The sequence below is a fragment of the Amphiprion ocellaris genome, chromosome 5, assembly GCF_022539595.1.
Source record: "Amphiprion ocellaris isolate individual 3 ecotype Okinawa chromosome 5, ASM2253959v1, whole genome shotgun sequence".
NCBI lineage: Eukaryota > Metazoa > Chordata > Actinopteri > Pomacentridae > Amphiprion > Amphiprion ocellaris.
In genome coordinates, this window is record NC_072770.1 from 39,554,563 (window position 1) to 39,578,958 (window position 24,396).

Sequence of the window (24,396 nt, forward strand, 5' to 3'; positions counted from 1 at the left end):
TGTTGTTACTGCTGTTTACAGCCGTGATAGCTGAAAGAAGTACAACTCACAAAATAGTACACAACAACACCCTATAGAACCCTGCTCTGGTTCCTGGACTGAAGGTTCTCGTATTGAACGTTTCAGGGTCGCTGTGGAAGTTGCATCTTCACTCCGTCGTGTCCCCTCAAACATTTCGACACGGTAAGCTCCGTCTCACACTTCAGAACCTTGGCTCAGACCAGAAGTCTGTACAAATGAATGTCTCTGCCGGGTTCTCTAGGGAACCACAGAACGCTGCTTTAACTACCGCGGCAGGTACGGATATGGATACCGACGCAGCCGCTGGTACACCCACCACGTGGATGACGACCTGGATGATACCTTCAACCGGAGAGGCTGCAAGAGGACCTGCTGGTTCCCCTCCTGGGTCCAGAAGTGCTGCAAGAACCACTACAGCCGCGACTGTCAGGGTGAGGAGGACCATGTTCTACTGCAGAACGCCAACAGTGTCACAGTGTTTACTCCTAATGGTCCAAAACCATTAGGACTCACTTAAAACATTCCAAGTCCTTGAAGTCCATAGAGGACCGTACAGTTGTTGGTAGGTGTACTCTAGAACTTTCTATAGTTGTCGGTAGGTGTGCTCTAGAACTTTCTATAGTTGTCGGAAGGTCTACTCTAGAACTTTCTCCAGCTGTCGGTAGGTCTACTCTAGAACTTTCTCCAGTTGTCGCTAGGTCTACTCTAGAACTTTCTATAGTTGTTGATAGGTCTACTCTAGAACTTTCTCCAGCTGTCGGTAGGTCTACTCTAGAACTTTCTCCAGTTGTCGGTAGGTCTACTCTAGAACTTTCTCCAGCTGTCGGTAGGTCTACTCTAGAACTTTCTACAGGGGATGTTCTCTTTCTTGCTTTAGACTTTAATCCAGAATGACCAGCTTTAGTAATGGTCGGGTGTTCTGACAGAAACGTTCTGTTCTCAGTTTGTTAGTCTGATAAATGTTGTAGAACAAAGTTCCCTCTCAGATGATCGGTTCTCTGTCCTCAGTGTGTCCTGGAGGTCTGGAGGCTCCTTGTGGAAACCACGGGACCTGTGACGACGGCGTGCTCGGTTCAGGAAGCTGCACGTGCTTCAGAGGATTCAGAGGAAAAGCCTGCGAACTGTGCATCCGCGGATACTACGGACCCAACTGCACAGGTAGAACCGAACCAGAACACCGTGTTTGACCCAAACTGAAGAATCAGAGCATAAAAACACAAGAAACGCTATTAAAGATTAAAGTGACTCAAGACGTTTTCCAAAATTACCTAAAACTTTGACAAAATGACACTAATTTTGTTCAAAATGACTCAAAAAGCAGTCAGAGCATTCCACACTGCAGAACTACAGAATGGTAGTGAGGTACAGTCAGACCATTCTACACTACAGGATGATAGTGAGGTGCAGTCAGACCATTCTACAATGCAGAACTACAAAATGATGGCGAAGTACAGTCAGACCATTCTACACTGCAGAGCTACAGAATGATAGTGAGGTACAGTCAGACTATTCTACACTACAGGATGGTAGTGAGGTACAGTCAGACCATTCTACACTGCAAAACTACAGAATGATAGTGAGGTACAGTCAGACCATTCTACACTACAGAACTACAGAGTGATAGTGAGGTACAGTAAGACCATTCTACACTACAGAACTACAGAATGATAGAGGTACAGTCAGAGCATTCTACACTACAGAACTACAGAATGATAGTGAGATACAGTCAGACCATTCTACACTACAGAACTACAGAATGATAGAGAGGTAAATTCAGAGCATTCTACACTACAGAACTACAGAATGATAGTGAGATACAGTCAGACCATTCTACACTACAGAACTACAGAATGATAGAGAGGTACAGTCAGAGCATTCTACACTACAGAACTACAGAATGATAGTGAGATACAGTCAGACCATTCTACACTACAGAACTACAGAATGATAGAGGTACAGTCAGAGCATTCTACACTACAGAACTACAGAATGATAGAGGTACAGTCAGACCATTCTGCACTACAGAACTACAGAATGATAGTGAGGTACAGTCAGACCATTCTACACAACAGATAGTGAGGTAGTCAGACCATTCTACACTACAGAATGGTGGTGAGGTACAGTCAGACCATTCTACACTACAAGATGATAGTAAGGTACAATCAGACCATTCTACACTACAGAATGATAGTGAGGTACAGTCAGACCATTCTACACTACAGATAGTGAGGCACAGTCAGACCATTCTACACTACAGAATAATAGTGAGGTACAGTCAGACCATTCTACACTACAGATAGTGAGGTACAGTCAGACCATTCTACACTACAGAATGATAGTGAGGTACAGTCAGACCATTCTACACTACAGAATGAGCTGTCTAAGTGCTGGTGGTGGAACACAGAGGATGAGGTCAGTTTAGCAGCAGCAGGTCGTGTTTTATGTTTGCTGAGAAAACAAAGTAGAAACCATAAAAGGGGATTTATTGACTTGCCCCTGCTGTGTAAATTCTCTTCTTTTATCTACCGCTGCTGTGACCCTGACATCCACCAAAATAAGAGCTGAGAGTTGGCAGTCTGTCGCCATGGTAACGCTCTAGACTCCGCATCCTCAGCTGGGCGTTCATCCAGCACCGGACCGGCCTGGGAGCCGAGAGTCTGAAAACACCGACAGCTGCTGATCAGCCTCAGATCTGCTCTTTAGAGCATTGTCGTGGACTTTTAGTGTCATTTCAGACACACATGACATTTTAGAAGGAAAAATACAGCTGAGTTCTGATAGAAACTGACACTAAAATAACTACAAAAGCTGGAAAATTACCACAGAAAGAGACCAAATCACCAAAAAGAGTCAAAATTACAACAGTAAAACACAAAATCAGCACAAGAAGACCAAATTTGCATTAAAGGATGCAAAATCACCACAAAAATAGGTGAATATATCACAAAGAGAAACAGTCTCCACCAAAAGATGCAAAATCACCACAATAAGCCCAAAACTGCCATATACAGATGCAAAACCAGCACAAAAAAAATACAAAACAACCACAAAAAGAAACCAAATCACCAATAAAGGGCCAAAATTACCACAACAAAATACAAAATCAGCACAAAAAGACCAAAAATCACCACAAAAAGAGACAAAATCTCCACGAAAAGAAGCTAAATTTCTCAAAAAGACAGTCAGCACAGAAAGATGCAAAATTACAACAAAAAAGAGGTAAATATACCACAAAAGCGAAAAAATCTCCACTGAAAGATGCAAAATTACCACAAAAAGTTGAACAATTGCCACAAATTGGCCCAAAATCACAACAAAAATAGTGAATCTACCACAAAAAGACACAAAAACCTCTACCAAAAACCCAAAATGACCACAAAAGAGGTAAACGTACCACAAAAAGAGCTAAATATACCACAAAAGAGGTAAATATACCGCAAAAGAGGTAAATATACCGCAAAAAGACACAAAAACCTCGACCAAAAGACCCAAAATGACTACGAAGAGAGATAAATACACCACAAAAAGCAACAAAATTTCCACAGAAAGATGCAAAATGATCACAAAAAGGCCAACAATTACTAAAAAAAGAACTAAAATCACCACAAAAATAAGTGAATGTCCCACAAAAAGACAAAAATTTAGACTAAATGAATCAAAATTACCACAAAGAACCAGAGTTCTACCCTCATCCCGTGAATATCTCCAGAGTTCCAGGTCTTCAGAGGCGAGGCTCTCTGAATTGGAAGCGCGGCTCCGCACCATGGAAAACACCCCGCTAGCTGTTAGCCAGGCTCCCTTAGCCGGTGCGGACCGCAATAATATAGCTGCTAGTGTAGCTTCTGCTAGCCGTACCCTAGCAGCTCCCGAGCAGCCGGGAAGTCAGGGTAGCTGGGTGACAGTTCGTAGGAAACGTAGTCCTAAGCTCAAGCCCGCTGTCCCGGCACACCACAAACCGCTTCACGTTTCTAATCGTTTTTCCCCACTCAATGACACACCCGCTGAGAAACCAACTCTGATCATTGGCAGCTCCGTAGTCAGAAACGTGAAGCTAGCGACACCAGCGACCATAGTAAAATGCCTCCCAGGAGCCAGAGCGGGCGACATAGAAGCAAATTTGAAACTGCTGGCTAAAGATAATCGTAAATACAGTAAGATTGTTATTCATGTCGGCGGTAATGACACCCGGTTACGCCAATCGGAGGTCACCAAAGTTAGTGTGGCATCGGTGTGTAACTTTGCCAAAACCATGTCGGACTCCGTAGTTTTCTCTGGACCCCTGCCTGATCTGACAAGTGATGATATGTTTAGCCGTATGGCATCGTTTCGCCGCTGGTCGTCTACGTGGTGTACTGCAAACGACGTTGGCTTTATAGACAATTGGAGTTCTTTCTGGGGAAAACCTGGTCTGATTAGGAGAGACGGCATCCATCCCACTTTGGCTGGTGCAGCTCTCATTTCTAGAAATATGGCTGATTTTATTAGAACTCCTAAAGCATGACAACCCAGAGTTCAGACCAGGATGCAGAGTTGTAGTCTTCCACACCTCTCTGCAGTTTCCTCTCAGCTGTCACCCTCCAGTAAATCACTTAGCTTTATTGAGACTGTGTCTGTCCCCCGACCACCAAAATTCAATAAATTAAGCAAATCAAAAATAAACCAAAGACATAGTAAGCATAAAAATCTAATTAAAATTAATACCACTATTTCAACTGAGCGAAGAAACAGGACAATTAAATGTGGTCTGTTAAATATTAGATCTCTCTCGTCTAAATCTCTGTTAGTAAATGATTTGATAACTGATAACCAGATTGATTTGTTCTGTTTGACTGAAACCTGGTTGCAGCAGGAAGAATATGTTAGTCTAAATGAATCAACTCCTCCTAGTCATACTAACTGTCATGTTCCTCGAATCACGGGCTGAGGAGGAGGAGTGGCAGCAATTTACCTCTCTAGCTTAAAAATGAACCAAAGACCTAAACCTAGTTACAGTTCATTTGAAAATCTTACTCTCAGTGTCTCTCATCCAGATTTAAAAGCTCAGAAACCAGTTTTATTTGTTGTTGTATATCGTCCTCCTGCTCCTTACTCTGAGATTTTATCTCAATTCTCAGACTTTTTATCTGATTTAGTGCTCAGCTCAGATAAAGTCATTATTGTGGGTGACTTCAACATTCATGTTGACGTGGACAGTGACAGCCTTACGACTGCTTTTAATTCAATATTAGACTCAATTGGGTTTTCTCAACATGTAAATAAACCAACTCATAGTTTTAATCATACCCTTGACCTCGTTCTGACTTATGGCATAGAAATCAAACAGTTAACAGTATTTCCCCGGAACCCTCTTCTTTCTGACCATTTTATGATAACATTTCAATTTACAACAATAGATTGTATAGGAGTTAAGAATAAATATCATTACAGTAGATGTCTGTCTCACAATTCGGTGACTAAATTTAAGGAAATAATACCCTCTCTATTTAGTCCAGCACCACTTACTGATATAATGGAAGGGAAATATTATAATTGTACCCCCACAGAAGTGGATTATATTGTTAATAATGCTGCAGCCTCACTGCGTACAACACTTGATAGTGTTGCACCTGTAAAAAAGAAAGTTCTATCTCAGAGAGGACCTGCTCCTTGGTATAATTCCCAGCTGCGGACTTTAAAGCAGGCGTCCCTGAAAGCTGGAAAGGAAGTGGTACTCCACTAATTTAGAGGAAGTTTATGTAGCTTGGAAAAAAAGTCTAGTAATTTATAAAAAAGCTCTTCGTAATGCCAGGACAACATATTATTCATCTTTAATAGAGGAAAACAAGAACAACCCCAGGTTTCTCTTCAGCACTGTAGCCAGGCTGACAAAGAGTCAGAGCTCTGTTGAACCTTGTATTCCTTTAGCTTTGAGCAGTAACAACTTCATGAGCTTCTTTACAAATAAAATTATTACGATTAGAGAAAAAATTAATCTGGCCCTTCCTGCAAATGTCACAGATGTATCATCGAGTACAGATACTTTAGAATTGGCTGTAAGACCAGATGGATATTTAGAATTTTTCACCCCCATACATCTCTCTGAACTCATTTCAATAGTTTCTACATCCAAACCATCAACATGTCTTTTAGATCCTATCCCAACTAGACTGTTCAAGGAGGCTTTACCTTTAATTAATTCCTCAATGTTAGATCTGATTAATCTCTCTCTAGTAACAGGTTATGTACCACAGGCTTTTAAGGTTGCTGTAATCAAACCTTTACTTAAAAAGCCCACTCTAGATCCAGATGTTTTAGCCAACTATAGACCAATTTCCAACCTCCCATTTCTCTCTAAAATTCTGGAAAGAACAGTTGCAAATCAATTATATGAACATTTACAAAGGAATAGCCTGTTTGAAGAGTTTCAGTCAGGCTTCAGAGTGCATCATAGCACAGAAACAGCTCTGGTGAAAGTTACTAATGACCTTCTCATAGCGTTAGATAATGGACTGGTCTCTATACTTATTTTATTGGACCTTAGTGCAGCATTCGATACAATCGACCACAAACTTTTATTACAGCGACTAGAACATTCTATTGGCATTAAAGGGACAGCACTGGACTGGTTTAAATCCTACTTATCAGACAGGTTCCAGTTTGTGCATGTCAACAATGACTCTTCTGAGCATACTAGGGTTAATCATGGAGTTCCTCAGGGTTCTGTCTTAGGACCAATACTGTTCACATTATACATGCTTCCCTTAGGCAACATTATTAGGAAGCACTGTATTAATTTCCATTGTTATGCTGACGACACTCAATTGTATTTATCTATGAAGCCAAATGAAACTAATCAGCTAGCTAGACTGCAAGATTGTCTTAAGGACATAAAGACCTGGATGACCTATAATTTCTTACTACTAAATTCAGACAAGACTGAAGTCATTGTATTTGGCCCCAAACATCTTAGAGAATTGCTTTCAAAGCATATAGTTACTCTGGATGGCATTACATTGGCCTCCAGTACTACTGTGAGGAACCTCGGTGTTATCTTTGACCAGGACATGTCCTTTAACTCGCACATAAAACAAATCTGTAGGACTTCCTTTTTCCACCTGAGAAATATTGTGAAAATCAGGAACATCCTGTCTCAGAGTGATGCAGAAAAACTAGTCCATGCATTTGTTACTTCTAGGCTTGACTACTGTAATTCCTTATTATCAGGTTGTCCCAATAGCTCTCTGAAACATCTACAGCTGATCCAAAACGCTGCAGCCAGAGTACTGACGGGAGTTAGCAAGAGAGATCATATTTCTCCTATATTGGTTTCTCTTCATTGGCTCCCTGTTAAATCTAGAATAGAATTCAAAATCCTTCTTCTGACATATAAAGCTCTTAACAACCAATCTCCATCATATCTTAAAGACCTGATAGTACCATATTACCCTAGCAGAACTCTTCGCTCTCAGACTGCAGGCTTACTTGTTGTTCCTAGAATCTCTAAAAGTAGAATGGGAGGCAGAGCCTTCAGTTATCAGCTCCTCTCCTGTGGAACCAGCTCCCAGTTTGGGTTCTGGAGGCGGACACCCTCTCTATTTTTAAGACCAGGCTTAAAACCTTCCTTTTCGACAAAGCTTATAGTTAGGGCTGACTGGGTGACCCTGACGGGGTGAGCTGGTGTTTTCATTTGCACAACTGACTTCCCCTCTTGACGTCCCTTTAGTTTGCCCCTAGTTATGCTGCTATAGGCCTAGGCTGCTGGGGGACCTCTCTTGATGCACTGAGCCCTTCTCTAACTACCTATGTATTTACTACATATACCATTATTGCATTACATTCACTCTGTTTCTTTCTGTGTCCTTTCTCCGAGTGTCCCTGGTCCCAGAGCTGGATGCTGGATGCTTCAGATGTGTGGCTGTGTTTTATGGTCCTTGTGTCCCACCCCCCACCTCTCTATCTCTACCCCTCTATCTATATCCCTCTATCTCTACCTCTACCCCTCTATCTCTACCTCTCTACTTCTTCTGTCCCTCTCAACCCGCCCGGCCAGCAGGCAGATGGGTCCCCCCACATTAGAGCCGGGTTCTGCTCGAGGTTTTTTTCCCTGTTAAAAGGGTGTTTTCCTTGCCACTGTCGCCTTTTGGCTTGCTCTGGGGGTCAGGCATATGGGTTCTGTAAAGCGTCTCGAGACAATTTGACTGTAATTGGCGCTATATAAATAGAAAGAAAAGGGAAAAAAAAGGTCCGTGAAGTCCATAGAGGAGAACGTTACCTGGAGAAAATTCTAGAGTAGTTCTAGAGTACCCTAGAACTTTCTCCAGTTGTTTGTAGGTCTACTTTAGAACTTTCTCCAGTTGTTGGTAGGTCTACTCTAGAACTTTCTCCAGTTGTCGGTAGGTCTACTCTAGAACTTTCTCCAGTTGTCGTTAGGTCTACTCTAGAACTTTCTCCAGTTGTTTGTAGGTCTACTTTAGAACTTTCTCCAGTTGTTGGTAGGTCTACTCTAGAACTTTCTCCAGTTGTCGTTAGGTCTACTCTAGAACTTTCTCCAGTTGTAGGTAGGTCTACTCTAGAACTTTCTCAAGTTGTCAGTAGGTCTACTCTAGAACTTTCTCCAGGGGACGTTCTCCTTTCCTGCTTCCAGTCTAAGTTTAGTCTTACTTTGAACATTCCAGGTCCTTGAGGTCTATAGAGGTGGGTCGAGATTTATCACTTCTTAGTGGACTGATGAGAACCAGACTGCTGGATGATGAAGATGTTCTGGTTCTGTTCCAGCCTGTGTGTGTGGAGAACATGGCCGGTGTGACGATGGCGTGGAAGGTTCTGGACAGTGTGTCTGCAGGCCTGGCTGGGAGGGAGAACGCTGCCAGATCGACATCGGTGAGTCCAGAACCCACAGCTGGTTCTGACCAGAACCAGAAAGCTCTGAAAGTTTCTAGGTTCATTATGAAAAAGGATCTTTAACCCTCCTGAATCCCACAAAGTTTGTGGATGTTTTTAATTTCTGTCTCATTTTTACCCACTGTGGACTCATTTTTCTACACTGGACTCATTTTTACTCACTGTGGACTCATTTTTCCTCCTGTGGACTCATTTTTCTACACTGGACTCATTTTTACCCACTGTGGACTCATTTTTCCTCACTGTGGACTCATTTTTCAACTGTCAACTCCCTGGGTTTTGTCACAGCTCAGTAACTTGTGACTTTATGGTTGAAGTTGATCCGGTTTTAACGTCTGATGATGAGGTTCAGGTTTATGATGCGGGTTAAAGTTTGCTCTGACTGCCCCTAACCCTAACCCTAACCCTGACCTTTATTTTGAAGGCCTGTTTCCCATGCTGCCTGTCCAGGTTCGATCCCGGAGGAGTGTCGACACTGCCACCCTCAGGCCGACTGCGAGCCTGGCTTTGGCTGTCGCTGTAAACCCGGATTCCAGGGGAATGGAACCTTCTGCAGCCCAGAACCTCGTGAGTGAAGAACATTGAGCTGAGATAGAGAAGGAGACTCAGGAACATCAGAGTGTTGGAGTACTGATCCAGTTTTCTGATCCATCTGCAGCTCCAGATCTCTGCTCCGAGTACAACGGTGGCTGCCATCTGAACGCCGACTGCAACCAGACGGACCTGCAGGTGAACTGCACCTGTCACAGCGGTTACCAAGGAGATGGATACTCCTGTGAGCCAATAAACAGGTGGGTTTAAAGTCTGGCTTCCTGTTTTAGAGCTGTTGATGGAAAAAGTCCATTAAAAAGTGATAAATCTGGATCCACCTCTGTGGACTTCAAGGACCTGGAATGTTCTAAGTGAGACTAAACTTAAAGACTGGAAGCAGGAAAGGACAATGTTCCCTGGAGAAAGTTCTAGAGTAGACCTACTGACAACTGGAGAAAGTTCTAGAGTAGACCTAAAGGACAACTGGAGAACGTTCTAGAGTAAAGTTGTTGGTAGGTCTACTCTTGATCTGATGTTCTTCTGTTCTCCAGGTGTGTTGAGGAGACCAACGGAGGCTGCAGCGACTTCGCTTCCTGCAAGTTCACTGGACCGGTGAGTCCAAACCTGAAATATTCTGTTTGCAAAAGAAATGTCTATAAATCTACAGTAATCTGATTACTTCTGAGTACAATATCAGAGTATTTGGTATTGGTCAGGTTCTCACCAAACATGTGGACTCCATCTGAGTCCAACTCATTGATCTTCATCTGACCAAAAGAATGTTCTTCAGCATCCATCAGACTTGTTCTCATGTTTTTCAGCAAACTTTCATCTGGAAGTTTAGTTGTGAGCAGCAACCAGGTTTAGTTCTGGTCCTCCGTCCATGGAGGTTGTTGTTCTGAAGGTTCCTTCACACTAACTCTGGTTTCCATGGAGAACCCCTGAACCAAGTCTGAAGCAGCTGGACTCACTTTGAGTTTCTAATTTGGAGCCTGAATTTTAATTATTGTCTTTATAAAGAGTTTGTTTTTTGTTGTTTTATTGGGGTTTTTTTTGTTGTTCATTAAAGTAACTCCTCTTCTGTACTTAGAAATAATGTGATTACTTCAGTGTGATGCAGTTCTGTGGTATCCTGCTGTTTCCAGCTACTTATTGAGTCTAATTCTGGTAATCTCATTACTCCAGAATGAGCGTGAGTGTGAGTGCCTGCCAGGGTACGTGGGTAATGGAGTCCAGTGTCTGCAGAAGGTGGTGCCGCCTGTTGACCGCTGCCTGGAGGCCAACGGAGGCTGTGCTGCTGTGGCCTCCTGCAAGGACCTGCATTACCACGGTAACACGTCTGTTATTACCACGGTAACACATCTGTTATTGCCACGGTAACACGTCTGTTATTGCCACGGTAACACGTCTGTTATTGCCACGGTAACACGTCTGTTATTGCCACGGTAACACGGCTGTTATTACCACGGTAACACATCTGTTATTGCCATGGTAACACGTCTGTTATTGCCACGGTAACACGTCTGTTATTGCCACGGTAACACGGCTGTTATTACCACAGTAACACGGCTGTTATTACCACGGTAACACGTCTCTTATTACCATGGTAACACGTCTCTTATTACCACAGCAGCACGTATGTAGCACATTGTCAGTGATTTTCAGATCATCGGATCTGTAATGACTTGTTTCCATGGTAACACACCTGCCTGTCTTTATTTCCGGTGGTACTTTATTGCAACCATAATAATGGCTGTTACCATGGCAACACATCTGTAACAGACCGAGTGTGTCAGACATCCCATAACATCCACCATGTAATACCGCCTATCTCATGTTACCGTGGCAACACATCTGAAGCCACCAACCAGCCGGCAGCCATGTTGGTGCCACGCTGCCGTTCCACCGTTGCCATGGTAATGGCCGAATCCACAGTAGCTGACCTTTACTGCATCCCCGTTACCACGGCAACGCCCAGAGGACGGTGACGATTGGTTTCTGGGTTTGAACCGTGATACACCTGAGATCAGCTGAGCTTGTTAACAGACCTTGTTAAGCCTGATAGTCAATCAGAGAGCAGCTGTGCAATAATCAGCCTCAGGTCAACGCACCTGTATGATGATAAGAACAATAATAACTTCATTTAACACCTTTGAGACACTGAATGTTAGTCTGTCTGGTGTCCCCAGGTGAGTGTGATGTCACCAGGTGAGTGTGTGCAGGTGATGCTAACCTGTTCTGGTCCCTCAGAAAACACAGCTGGAGTTTTCCATCTTCGCTCTCCGGAGGGAAAATATAAGATGAACTTCAGCCGAGCTGCAGCTTCCTGTCAGGAGGAAGACGCTACGCTGGCGACCGTCCAACAGCTGGGAGACGCTCAACAGGTAAACGCACATTTTAGTATTCTATTATTACTCTGCTAAGGAACAGTGGAGTTAGTGACGATCCTCAATGTTCTCCAAGATCAGAAATGACACAACGACCACAAGAACGTCTTCAAGAACCTACCAGAGGAGTCCAGTGGACTTCTCTGGTAGGTTCTTGAAGAAGTTCCACCTCTCACCTTGGATGACAGGTGGAACGTCTTCAGGATCTAAGTTCATTTGAGCAATCCTGTTTCCTCAAGATTTCTGTCTTGTTTTTGTCATTTTGTGTCTCATTTTTGTCGTCTTGCATCTTGTTTTTGTTGTTTTGTGTCTCATTTTTGTTGTTTTGTCTCATCTTTGTCGTTTTGTGTCTCATTTTTGTTGTTATAGTTTGGATTATTAAAGATTTAATCCATCGGAAATGATATGACTGAGCAGCCTTAGAGGAGGACTGCTCTCTGAGTGCTTTTCTTGTTTTACTGTTCTATTATTCTATTAATCTGTTATTCTATTATTCCATTATTTTATTATTCTGTTTTTTGAATTATTTTTTTCTTGTGTTATTTTATTTTTCTAGTATTTCATTATTGTATTATTCCGTTATTCTCTTCCTCTCAGCTGGGGATGCACCTGTGTGTCGCCGGCTGGCTGGACGGGGGGAAGGTTGGATATCCGACCCGCTTCCCTTCAGTCAGGTGTGGAGACAACCATGTAGGTCTGGTGATGTACAAAGATCCAGTGGACCAGAGCAACCCGTATGACGCCTACTGCTACAGGCTCAGAGGTACTGGGGCAGCTCACCTGTTAACACCTGTCCATTACCTATTCAACACCTCTTTAACACCTGTGCAACATAATACTCAGTTAATAACCAGTTAACAAACATGTATCTTTTCTGCTGCTGTTCTGCAGATGTTTCGTGTTCGTGTCCTGCTGGTTACATTGGAAACGGAGATTTCTGTCACAGCGTTCTCACTGACGTTCTGGCGATGTACAGCAACTTCTCCATGTTCTACAAGGTGAGAACGTCTAACATCTGATTCTCAACGTTCTCCATGTTCTTGGTGTTTCTAACATCTTATCCTCAACGTTCTCCATGTTCTTGGTGTTCCTAACATCTGATCCTCTACGTTCTCCATGTTCTTGGTGTTCTACCATCTGATCCTCAACGTTCTCCATGTTCTTGGTGTTTCTAACATCTGATCCTCAACGTTCTCAAGTTCTTGGTGTTTGTAACATCTGATCCTCAACGTTCTCCATGTTCTGGGTGTTTCTAACATCTGATCCTCAACGTTCTCCATGTTCTTGGTGTTCCTAACATCTGATCCTCAATGTTCTCCATGTTCTTGGTGTTTCTAACATCTCATCTTCAACGTTCTCCATGTTCTTGGTGTTCCTACCATCTGATCCTCAACGTTCTCCATGTTCTTGGTGTTCTACCATCTGATCCTCAACGTTCTCCATGTTCTTGGTGTTTCTAACATCTGATCCTCAACGTTCTCAAGTTCTTGGTGTTTGTAACATCTGATCCTCAACGTTCTCCATGTTCTGGGTGTTTCTAACATCTGATCCTCAACGTTCTCCATGTTCTTGGTGTTCCTAACATCTGATCCTCAATGTTCTCCATGTTCTTGGTGTTTCTAACATCTCATCTTCAACGTTCTCCATGTTCTTGGTGTTCCTACCATCTGATCCTCAACGTTCTCCATGTTCTTGGTGTTCTACCATCTGATCCTCAACGTTCTCCATGTTCTTGGTGTTTCTAACATCTGATCCTCAACGTTCTCAAGTTCTTGGTGTTTGTAACATCTGATCCTCAACGTTCTCCATGTTCTTGGTGTTTCTAACATCTGATCCTCAACGTTCTCCATGTTCTTGGTGTTCCTACCATCTGATCCTCAACGTTCTCCATGTTCTTGGTGTTTCTAACATCTCATCTTCAACGTTCTCCATGTTCTTGGTGTTCCTAACATCTGATCCTCTACATTCTCCATGTTCTTGGTGTTTCTAACATCTGATCCTCAACGTTCTCCATGTTCTTGGTGTTCCTAGCATCTGATCCTCAATGTTCTCCATGGTGTTTCTAACATCTGATCCTCAATGTTCTCCATGGTGTTTCTAACATCTGATCCTCAATGTTCTCCATGGTGTTTCTAACATCTGATCCTCAACGTTCTCCATGTTCTTGGTGCTCCTAACATCTGATCCTCAACGTTCTCCATGTTCTTGGTGTTTGTAACATCTCATCTTCAACGTTCTCCATGTTCTTGGTGTTCCTAACATCTGATCCTCTGCGTTCTCCATGGTGTTTCTAACATCTGATCCTCAACGTTCTCCATGTTCTTGGTGTTTCTAACATCTGATCCTCAACGTTCTCCATGTTCTTGGTGTTCCTAGCATCTGATCCTCAATGTTCTCCATGGTGTTTCTAACATCTGATCCTCAACGTTCTCCATGGTGTTTCTAACATCTGATCCTCAATGTTCTCCATGGTGTTTCTAACATCTGATCCTCAGCGTTCTCCATGGTGTTTCTAACATCTGATCCTCAACGTTCTCCATGTTCTTGGTGTTCCTAACATCTGATCCTCAACGTTCTCCATAGTGTTTGTAACATCTGACCCTCAATGTTCTCCATGGTGTTTATAACATCTGATCCTCAACATTCTGTTCTCCATGGTGTTGGTGTTTCTATCAGGTCATTAAAGTCTCTCTGTTCCATCTTCATTCTGCTGTCTGACAACAGAAACATCTGGAAATGAGAGTAGCTTTACTGTGGTTCAGATGGATTAAAATGTAGTTTAATGAGCACAGAGAGCAGGAGAGAAGCTTAAAGATGCTAACAGAAGCTAACAGATGCTAACATGAAAACACAGTAACCCAGTCCGGTCTCTGAATGTCCTTCAGTGCTACAGTTTATATGGAGACCTGACCATCAAAGCTAACGTTAGCCACATTAGCTGTACAGTGCACTAACATTAAGGATTCTTTCATTCTTGTGGCTAATGCTAATGCTAGCTACATTATCCACATAATGCTCTACCACTAAGTATCGTCCTAAAGTTTTACCTAATGCTAATGTTAGCCACAAGCTAACTCTAATGATCCTGAAATAGTTGTGGCTAATGTTAGCATTAGCCACAACTATTGGAGAATCCGTATTGTTAGAGCAGCATGTAGCTAATATGGCTAACATTACCTTTGATAGTCATAGTTGTAGCAGTAGTAGCAGTCACAGTGGTAGTAGTAGTAGTGGCTGCAGTGGTAGTAGAATTAGCAGTACTACTGGTGGTAGCCGTAGCAGTACTTGTAGTATAGTGTGGCTAACATTAGCTTTGATGGTAGCAGTAGTGGATATAATGTGGCTAATGTTAGCTTGCTTCGATGCTAGTAGTTGTAGTAGTAATGTGGCTAATGTTAGCTTCGATGGTAGTAGTTATAGTAGTAATGTGGCTAACATTAGCTTGCTTTGATAGTAGTAGTTGTATTAGTAATGTGGCTAACATTAGCTTGCTTTGATGGTAGTAGTTGTAGTAGTAATGTGGCTAACATTAGCTTAGTTCGATGGTAGTACTTGAAGTAGTAATGTGGCTAATGTTAGCTTCGATGGTAGTAGTAGAAATGTGGCTAATGTTAGCTTTGATGATAGTACTTGTAGTAGTAATGTGGCTAATGTTAGCTTCAATGGTAGTAGTAGTAATGTGGCTAATGTCAGCTTTGATGGTAGTAGTATTGTGGTTAATGTTAGCTTTGATGGTGGTAGTAGTAGGGTGGCAAATGTTAGAATGCTAATAATTGCTTCCATCCACCTTGTTTCTCTGCAGCTTCTGTTGGACTCCAGCGGTTCTTCCTCTGAGGGCCGAGAGCTGCTGGACTTTCTGTCTCACAGGATGTCTGAAGTGACTCTGTTTGTTCCTCATAATGCTGGATTCTCCCAGAACCAGGTGAGGTTCTGCCCCAGTGGAACACAAACATTTAAAAAGGCTCTAGTCTGTGAGAATAAAGTGTTTTAAACTAACCAATGAAAACAGAAAGATTAAAAAATCAAAGATTCCAAGTGGTTGGTCGCTATGGAACCTCATCAGCTGTTACCAGGTAGAACTGGCCTATTCATCAGACTAACAAGGTTTATAGATTCATGCTTTTATTTTCTCATCATCAAGATAATCAGCTCGTAACAGAATTATTGAAGCAGATCCTCATTTCTGAAGGCTCTTATTGTGAAGGTCCACAAGAAGAGAAAGAGCTTTACATTTTCATTTTTCTTCCAAACGTGATTATTGAACATTTCCCGTGTGAGGCTGCAGTGTTTGTCATTGCAGCGCCACCTACTGTCCAGGAAGGTCAACAATGCTTCACAGAGACCTTTAATTTGAAAGGTTTATCCCACCCAAAGCACTCGTTTCTGTTCCAGTAGTTCTGGTTCTTAACCCGTTATTGTTCTGGTTCTGGTTCTGAACCCAGTGCTGTTCTGGTTCTGAACCCGGTTGTTGTTCTGGTTCTGGCTCTGAACCTGGTCCTGTTCTGGTTCTGGTTCTGAACCCGGTTCTTGTTCTGGTTCTGAACCTGGTCCTGTTCTGGTTCTGGTTCTGAACCCGGTTCTTGTTCTGGTTCTGAACCTGGTCCTGTTCTGGTTCTGGTTTTGGTTCTGAACCCGGTCCTGTTCTGGTTCTGGTTCTGGTTCTGAACCCAGTACTGTTCTGGTTCTGAACCCAGTCCTGTTCTGGTTCTGAACCCGGTCCTGTTCTGTCCTGTCCAGACTCTGTCCCTCAGAGATCTTCAGTATCACGTCTCAGCCAATCACAGCATGCGACCTTATAAAGACTTGAGACACCAGGAAGTGATCGCATCACAGCTGGGAGTCAATCTGACGGTTACCCACGGCAACAACCAGGTAGGAGGACACACACTGAAACACACACATTAAAATACACACACTGGTTTATTAACTGGTTTATTAATTGCTTTATTTTGTTTATTAACTGGTTTATGAACTGGTTTATGAACTAATGAATGAATTTATGAATTAACTGGTCTAACTGGTTTGTTTCAGAGCTGTAAACTGGTAAACCGGCTGCTACTGCTCGACTGGGACATTCCCGCCGTTAACGGCATCATCCACGTCATTGAGGCGCCGCTGAAGGCTCCGCCCCCTCTGGTGAGTCATCGGCTGCTGACCACGTCTCTATGGTTACAGTGGAGCCGACGGTGTTGCCATGGTGATCGGGGGCATACAGAGAACCGCTGGTTACCGTGTCATACCTGTCGTCTCCAGGTGTCCCATCACGCCTCCCGTGGCCACGCCCACTCCAGTAGCGCCGTGTCAGCCATCTTGGTGTCGGTGTTTCTGGCCTGTCTGCTGGCGGCGCTCGGATATTATGTCTACAAACACAAGACTGATGCCTTCCGCTTCCACTACTTCAGAGTGAGACACAGACACACCTGGACACCTGTGGACCTGGTTCCAAACATGAATTAATTTTATTTCTATCAGAACCACATAAATGTTGTAAAATGAATTAATTAAAGTTAATATTTAAATGAGTCCAGAACATTCACATAATTAATGACACTCTAGAGTATAATATTAATATTTAATGATGTATATTTGTAATTAAAGGGCCTCAGCTGGAATATTCAAATTAAATTACTGTGCATTTATTATTTCAGGGCTGTAGACTTCAGATTCACCTGAGGCTGCAGGTAAATGTAGAAAATATACAGACCCTTTCCAAAAAATTAGAATATCATGGAAAAGTTTATTTATTTCCATAATTCCAATCAAAAAATTAAACTTTATAGATTCAGGACCAAATATTTAAATGATTTCAAGTATTTATTTGTTTATTTTTACATAATTTGGGCTTCCAGCTCATAAAACCCATGAAAACAGGAATTCAAAAAATTAGAATACTGTGAATAAATCACCATTTACTTCTCAGTTTTTGCAGAAAAAAAAGAAAGAAATTAGGCTCACATCAAATCCATCAAAATATGGTACTTTCAAAACGATATGTCAATCTTGGTTGGGAATCCCTTTGCCTTAATCACTGCCTCGATGCACCGTGGCATTGAGGCAATCAGCCTGTGGCATTGCCTGGGAGTTATGGAAGCCCAGATTTCCTTGATGCTTGCTGTCAGCTCTTCTTTGTTTTTGGGTTTGGTGCCCCCCATTTTCCTCTTGATAATACCCCATAGATTCTCAGTGGGGTTTAGGTCTGGTGAGTTGGCTGGCCAGTCAAGCACTGTGATGGCATGGGCATCAAACCAGGTTTTGGTGCTTCTGGCAGTATGGGCAGGGGCCAGGTCCTGCTGGAAGATGAAATCTGCATCTCCATACAGATCCTCAGCAGAAGGAATCATGAAATCCTCTAAAACATTCTGCTAGACTGTTGTGGTGACCTTGAATTTAAGAAAGCAGAGTTTACCAACACCTGCACCGGACCTTGCACCCCAAATCATGACTGACTGGATATTTCACACTTGACCTCTAGCAGCTTGGGTTCTGTTCCTCACCCGTCTTCCTCCAAACCCTTGGACCTCGATTCCCGAATGAAAGGCACACTTTACTTTCATCGGAAAAGAGAACCTTGGACCACTGGCCAACAGTCCAGTCCTTCTTCTCCTTGGCCCAGTTGAGACGCTTCCTATGTTGGCTCAGGCTCAGAAGTGGCTTTACCTGAGGAACCCAACAGTTGTAGCCCATCTCCCGGATGCATCTGAATGTGGTGGTTTTTGAAGCTGTGACTCCCACCTCATTCCACTCTCTCTGGATCTCTGCCAGATTCTTGAATCTTCTCTGTTTGATAATCCACTGAAGCCCACAGTCATCTCTTTTGCTGGTGCATCTTCTCCTGCCACATTTTGCCCTTCCACTAGACTTTACATTGATATGCTTGGACACAGCACTCTGTGAACAGCCAGCCTCCTTAGCTATGAACTTTTGTGGCTTACCCATCCTATGGAGGGTATCAATGATGGTCTTCTGGCCAGTTGTCAAGTCTGCAGTCTCCATCATATTGAACCAAACTGAGACAATTGAACCAAACTGAAACAATTTAATGACACCTGGGGAAACCTGTGCAGGTGCTCTGAGTTTAGTAGATGATTAGTGTGTGACACTCAGTTTAAAACATTCATGCCCTGCAAAATTTGGGCTGATTTCTTCACAGTATTCTAATTTTTTGAATTCCTGTTTTCGTGGGTTTTATAAGCTGGAAGCCCAAATTTTGTAAAAACAAACAAATACTTGAAATGTTTGAATTGTGGGCCCTGAATCTATAATCTATGAAAGTTTAACTTTTTGAATGGAATTATGGAAATAAACTTTTCCATCGTATTCTAATTTTTTTGGAAAGGGTCTGTATTTATTAAATAGTCTTTATTTATATACTCAATAGTCTTTATTTAGGTATTAAATGGTCTTTATGTATTAAATAGTCTTTATATATTAAATAGTCATTATTTATGTACTAAATAGTCTTTATTTATGTATTAATAGTCTTTATTTCTATATTATTCTCGAGAAACTTGACATTAGAGTTCGTCTAATCTACACAATAGTGTCGAATAAATTCAGCTGTTTCAAACGTGTAAATTTGTAATGAATGTCTAATTAATGACAATAAACATGAGAAACTGCCGTTAGCATGTTAGCATGTAGCTAAGAGGAAGCTCACATAGAAACTAAAAATGTTTCATATTCTGTTGATATGAATAAAACATTGGAATCTCTGACATCTAAAACCACCAGATGTTGATCAGAGGTTCTAACAGCTGATTCCTTGTTTCCACGGTGACAGAACGACGATGAGGACGGTGGCGGCAGGATGAAGCCGACGCTGGTGTCAATCCCAAACCCTCTTTACAGCGGATCCAGAGCCTTCGCAGAACCCTTTGGGGTGAGTCTGGAACGCCTTCAGAACCTTCACTGATCGTTTTAATCCACTCTGGACCTTTTTGCATTTTTCTATCATTAGCCTTGGTGGTAGTAGTAGTTGTAGTAATGTGGCTAATGTTAGCTTCGATGGTAGTAGTAGTAGTAGTAATGCGGCCATCATTAGCTTGCTTTTATGGTGGTAGTAGTAGTAATGTGGCTAACGTTAGCTTGCTTTGATGGTGGTAGTTGTAGTAGCAATGTGGCCAACATTAGCTTGCTTTGATCGTAGTAGTTGTAGTAGTAATGTGGCTAACGTTAGCTTGCTTTGATGGTGGTCGTTGTAGTAGTAATGTGGCTAATGTTAGCTTGCTTTGATGGTGGTAGTTGTGGTAGTAATGTGGCTAATGTTAGCTTGCTTTGATGGTGGTAGTTGTAGTAGTAATGTGGCTAACGTTAGCTTGCTTTGATAGTAGTAGTTGTAGTAGTAATGTGGCTAACGTTGGCTTGCTTTGATCGTGGTAGTTGTAGTAGTAATGTGGCTAACGTTAGCTTGCTTTGATGGTGGTAGTTGTAGTAGTAATGTGGCTAATGTTAGCTTGCTTTGATGGTGTTAGTTGTAGTAATGTGGCTAATGTTAGCTTGCTTTGATGGTGGTAGTTGTAGTAGTAATGTGGCTAATGTTAGCTTCGATGGTAGTAGCAATACGGCTCATGTTAGCTTTCACAAAACCAATTGGGGCTGAGTCTGGAACGCCTTAAGAACCCTCACTGATCACTTTAACTCACTGCTCATCATGTTTCAAGCTCTGAGGAACCAGAATGAAGGAGAGAACTCAGAGATGTCTCTAATGGAGAACTCATTTCTGTCCTGCAGTCCAGTCCAGAGGAGGAACTGGCAGAACCAGAAGAACCTCCAAACGTTCTGGGCCTGGACCAGTTGGACCAGTGGAACCAGTAGAACCAGTCTGTTCATCTACAGTACCTTCAGCTCCTCCTCTGCTCACAGTGAATGAAGAAACAATCAAAAGTTTTTATGAGCCATGAATGGAACCTTCTGTGTTTGTTGTAATAAAAGTCAGCTGATTCTTCATCTGCAGGTTGTTCAGTTTTCATTCCAGACAGAACCGATTCATTCTCAGGAAATTAAAAAAAAAAACAAACATCTGAGGATTATTTCATTTCACCTTTTAAATCCTGTGGAGATGTTTTAAAGCGGGCTGCACAGTGGCGTAGTGGTTAGCACTTTCGCCTTGCAGCAAGAAGGTCCCTGGTTCGCGTCCCGGCTTTCCTGGGATCTTTCTGCATGGAGTTTGCATGTTCTCCCTGTGCATGCGTGGGTTTTCTCCGGGTACTCCGGCTTCCTCCCACAGTCCAAAAATATGCTGAGGTTAATTGATTATTCTAAATTGCCCGTAGGTGTGAATGTGAGAGTGCTTGTTTGTCTTTGTATGTGGCCCTGCGACGGACTGGCGACCTGTCCAGGGTGTCCCCTGCCTTCGCCCGAGTCAGCTGGGATAGGCTCCAGCCCCCCCCCCCCGCGACCCTAGTGAGGATTAAGCGGTGTATAGATAATGGATGGATGGATGGATGTTTTAAAGCTTCAGGAGCTGGTTTAATAAACCAACATCCAGGAACTGTGGTGAGAACAGAACAGGTTCAATGTTCTCCAGCAGAGAACACTTTAATAATTGGTTCCTGAAGTAGGAAAAAACTAGAAAACCTCCAATCCAAGCTGGAATAATCTCCCCATAAAGTTGATTTAAGTCTTTGTATATGAATGGATCCATAGTTCTGCTAAAATACAATCTTTGCCTCAAACACCGTTGTTAATAAAAGATTAAATTAAGGTTCTGACGACATGCTAATCTGATGTTTTATAGCCACATGCTATACTGTGATTTTTTTTTAACTACATGCTATTCTATGAAGTTCTTTTTAGCCACATGCTATACTATGACGTTTTTTTTTAGCCACATGCTATACTATGACATTTTTTTTAGCTACATGCTATACTATGACTTTTTTTTAGCTACATGCTATACTATGACGTTTTTAGCTACATGCTACACTATGACAATATTTAGCTACATGCTATACTATGACGTTTTTTAGTCACATGCTATACTATGACTTTTTTAGCCACATGGTATACTATGAAGTTCTTTTTAGCTACATGCTATACTGTCACTTTTTTTAACTACATGCTATACTATGAAGTTCTTTTTAGCCACATGCTATACTATGACGTTTTTTTAGCCACATGCTATACTATGACTTTTTTAGCTACATACTATACTATGACCTTTTTTTTAGCTACATGCTATACTATGACTTTTTTTAGCTACATGCTATACTATGACAATATTTGGCTACATGCTATACTATGACGTTTTTTTAGCTAGATGCTATACTATGACTTTTTTTAGCTACATGCTATACTATGACAATATTTGGCTACATGCTATACTAGGACTTTTTTGAGCTACTTGCTATACTATGTAAATATTTAGCTACATGCTATACTATGACGTTTTCAGCTCCATGCTACACTATGACAATATATAGCTACATGCTATACTATGAAGTTTTTAGCTACATGCTACACTATGACAATATATAGCTACATGCTATACTATGAAGTTCTTTTTAGCCACATGCTATACTATGCCGTTTTTTTTTAGCCACATGCTATACTATGACATTTTTAGCTACATGCTACACTATGACAATATTTAGCTACATGCTATACTATGATGTTTTTTTAGCCACATGCTATACTATGACTTTTTTTAGCTACATGCTATACTATGACGTTTTTAGCTACATGCTACACCATGACAATATTTAGCTACATGCTATACTAGGACGTTTTTTATCTACATGCTATACTATGACAATATTTAACTACATGCTATACTACGGCGTTTTCAGCTCCATGCTACACTATGACAATATATAGCTACATGCTATACTATGAAGTTTTTAGCTACATGCTACACTGACAATATATAGCTACATGCTATACTATGATGTTTTTAGCTACATGCTACACTATGACTTTTTTTAGCTACATGCTATACTATGACGTTTTTAGCTACATGCTACACCATGACAATATTTAGCTACATGCTATACTAGGACGTTTTTTATCTACATGCTATACTATGACAATATTTAGCTACATGCTATACTACGGCGTTTTCAGCTCCATGCTACACTATGACAATATATAGCTACATGCTATACTATGAAGTTTTTAGCTACATGCTACACTATGACAATATTTAGCCACATGCTATGCTATGATGTTTTTTTAGCCACATGCTATACTATGACTTTTTTTTAGCTACATGCTACACTATGACAATATTTGGCTACATGCTATACTAGGACTTTTTTGAGCTACTTGCTATACTATGTAAATATTTAGCTACATGCTATACTATGACGTTTTCAGCTCCATACTACACTATGACAATATATAGCTATATGCTATACTATGAAGTTTTTAGCTACACTATGACAATATTTAGCTGCATGCTATACTAGGACGTTTTTTAGTCACATGCTATACTATGACTTTTTTAGCCACATTATACGATGAAGTTCTTTTTAGCTACATGCTATACTGTGACTTTTTTTAACTACATGCTATACTATGAAGTTCTTTTTAGCCACATGCTATACTATGCCGTTTTTTTAGCCACATGCTATACTATGACATTTTTAGCTACATGCTACACTATGACAATATTTAGCTACATGCTATACTATGAAGTTCATTTTAGCCACATGCTATACTATGATGTTTTTTTAGCCACATGCTATACTATGACTTTTTTTTAGCTACATGCTATACTATGACGTTTTTTTTAGCTACATGCTATACTATGACTTTTTTTAGCTACATGCTATACTGGGACATTTTTAGCTACATGCTACACTATGACAATATTTAGCTACATGCTATACTAGGACGTTTTTTATCTACATGCTATACTATGACAATATTTAGCTACATGCTATACTACGGCGTTTTCAGCTCCATGCGACACTATGACAATATATAGCTACATGCTATACTAAGAAGTTTTTAGCTACATGCTACACTATGACAATATATAGCTACATGCTATACTATGAAGTTTTTAGCTACATGCTACACTATGACAATATTTAGCTACATGCTATACTATGACTTTTTTTAGCTACATGCTATACTATGACGTTTTTTTTAGCTACATGCTATACTATGACTTTTTTTAGCTACATGCTATACTGGGACATTTTTAGCTACATGCTACACTATGACAATATTTAGCTACATGCTATACTAGGACGTTTTTTATCTACATGCTATACTATGACAATATTTAGCTACATGCTATACTACGGCGTTTTCAGCTCCATGCGACACTATGACAATATATAGCTACATGCTATACTAAGAAGTTTTTAGCTACATGCTACACTATGACAATATATAGCTACATGCTATACTATGAAGTTTTTAGCTACATGCTACACTATGACAATATTTAGCTACATGCTATACTATGACTTTTTTAGCTACATGCTATACTATGACGTTTTTTTTAGCTACATGCTATACTATGACTTTTTTTAGCTACATGCTATACTATGACAATATTTGGCTACATGCTATACTATGACGTTTTTTTAGCTAGATGCTATACTATGACTTTTTTTAGCTACATGCT

At 41.3% G+C, this 24,396-nt stretch overlaps 1 protein-coding gene across 2 annotated transcripts in view; it reads left to right on the plus strand.

The window, feature by feature from the left end:
• The window catches only part of stab1 (stabilin 1), a 75,510-nt gene extending 54,745 nt beyond the window's left edge, over positions 1-20,765 (plus strand). Inside the window, exons 54-70 of one of the 2 annotated variants that reach the window (XM_023262083.3) lie at positions 127-183; positions 263-452; positions 1,030-1,179; positions 8,776-8,880; positions 9,352-9,468; positions 9,560-9,692; positions 9,984-10,044; positions 10,618-10,762; positions 11,683-11,816; positions 12,417-12,582; positions 12,711-12,817; positions 15,622-15,741; positions 16,557-16,691; positions 16,851-16,955; positions 17,073-17,222; positions 19,600-19,698; positions 20,550-20,765. In XM_023262083.3, the coding sequence (XP_023117851.1) occupies positions 127-183; positions 263-452; positions 1,030-1,179; positions 8,776-8,880; positions 9,352-9,468; positions 9,560-9,692; positions 9,984-10,044; positions 10,618-10,762; positions 11,683-11,816; positions 12,417-12,582; positions 12,711-12,817; positions 15,622-15,741; positions 16,557-16,691; positions 16,851-16,955; positions 17,073-17,222; positions 19,600-19,698; positions 20,550-20,633 (2,058 nt within the window). In that variant the 3' untranslated portion in view covers positions 20,634-20,765. Of the gene's footprint in view, positions 1-126; positions 184-262; positions 453-1,029; positions 1,180-8,775; positions 8,881-9,351; positions 9,469-9,559; positions 9,693-9,983; positions 10,045-10,617; positions 10,763-11,682; positions 11,817-12,416; positions 12,583-12,710; positions 12,818-15,621; positions 15,742-16,556; positions 16,692-16,850; positions 16,956-17,072; positions 17,223-17,467; positions 17,588-19,599; positions 19,699-20,549 lie in introns of those variants that run through there. The other variant, XM_055010724.1, reaches the window with a different exon arrangement.
• The last annotated feature ends 3,631 nt before the right edge of the window (positions 20,766-24,396 follow it).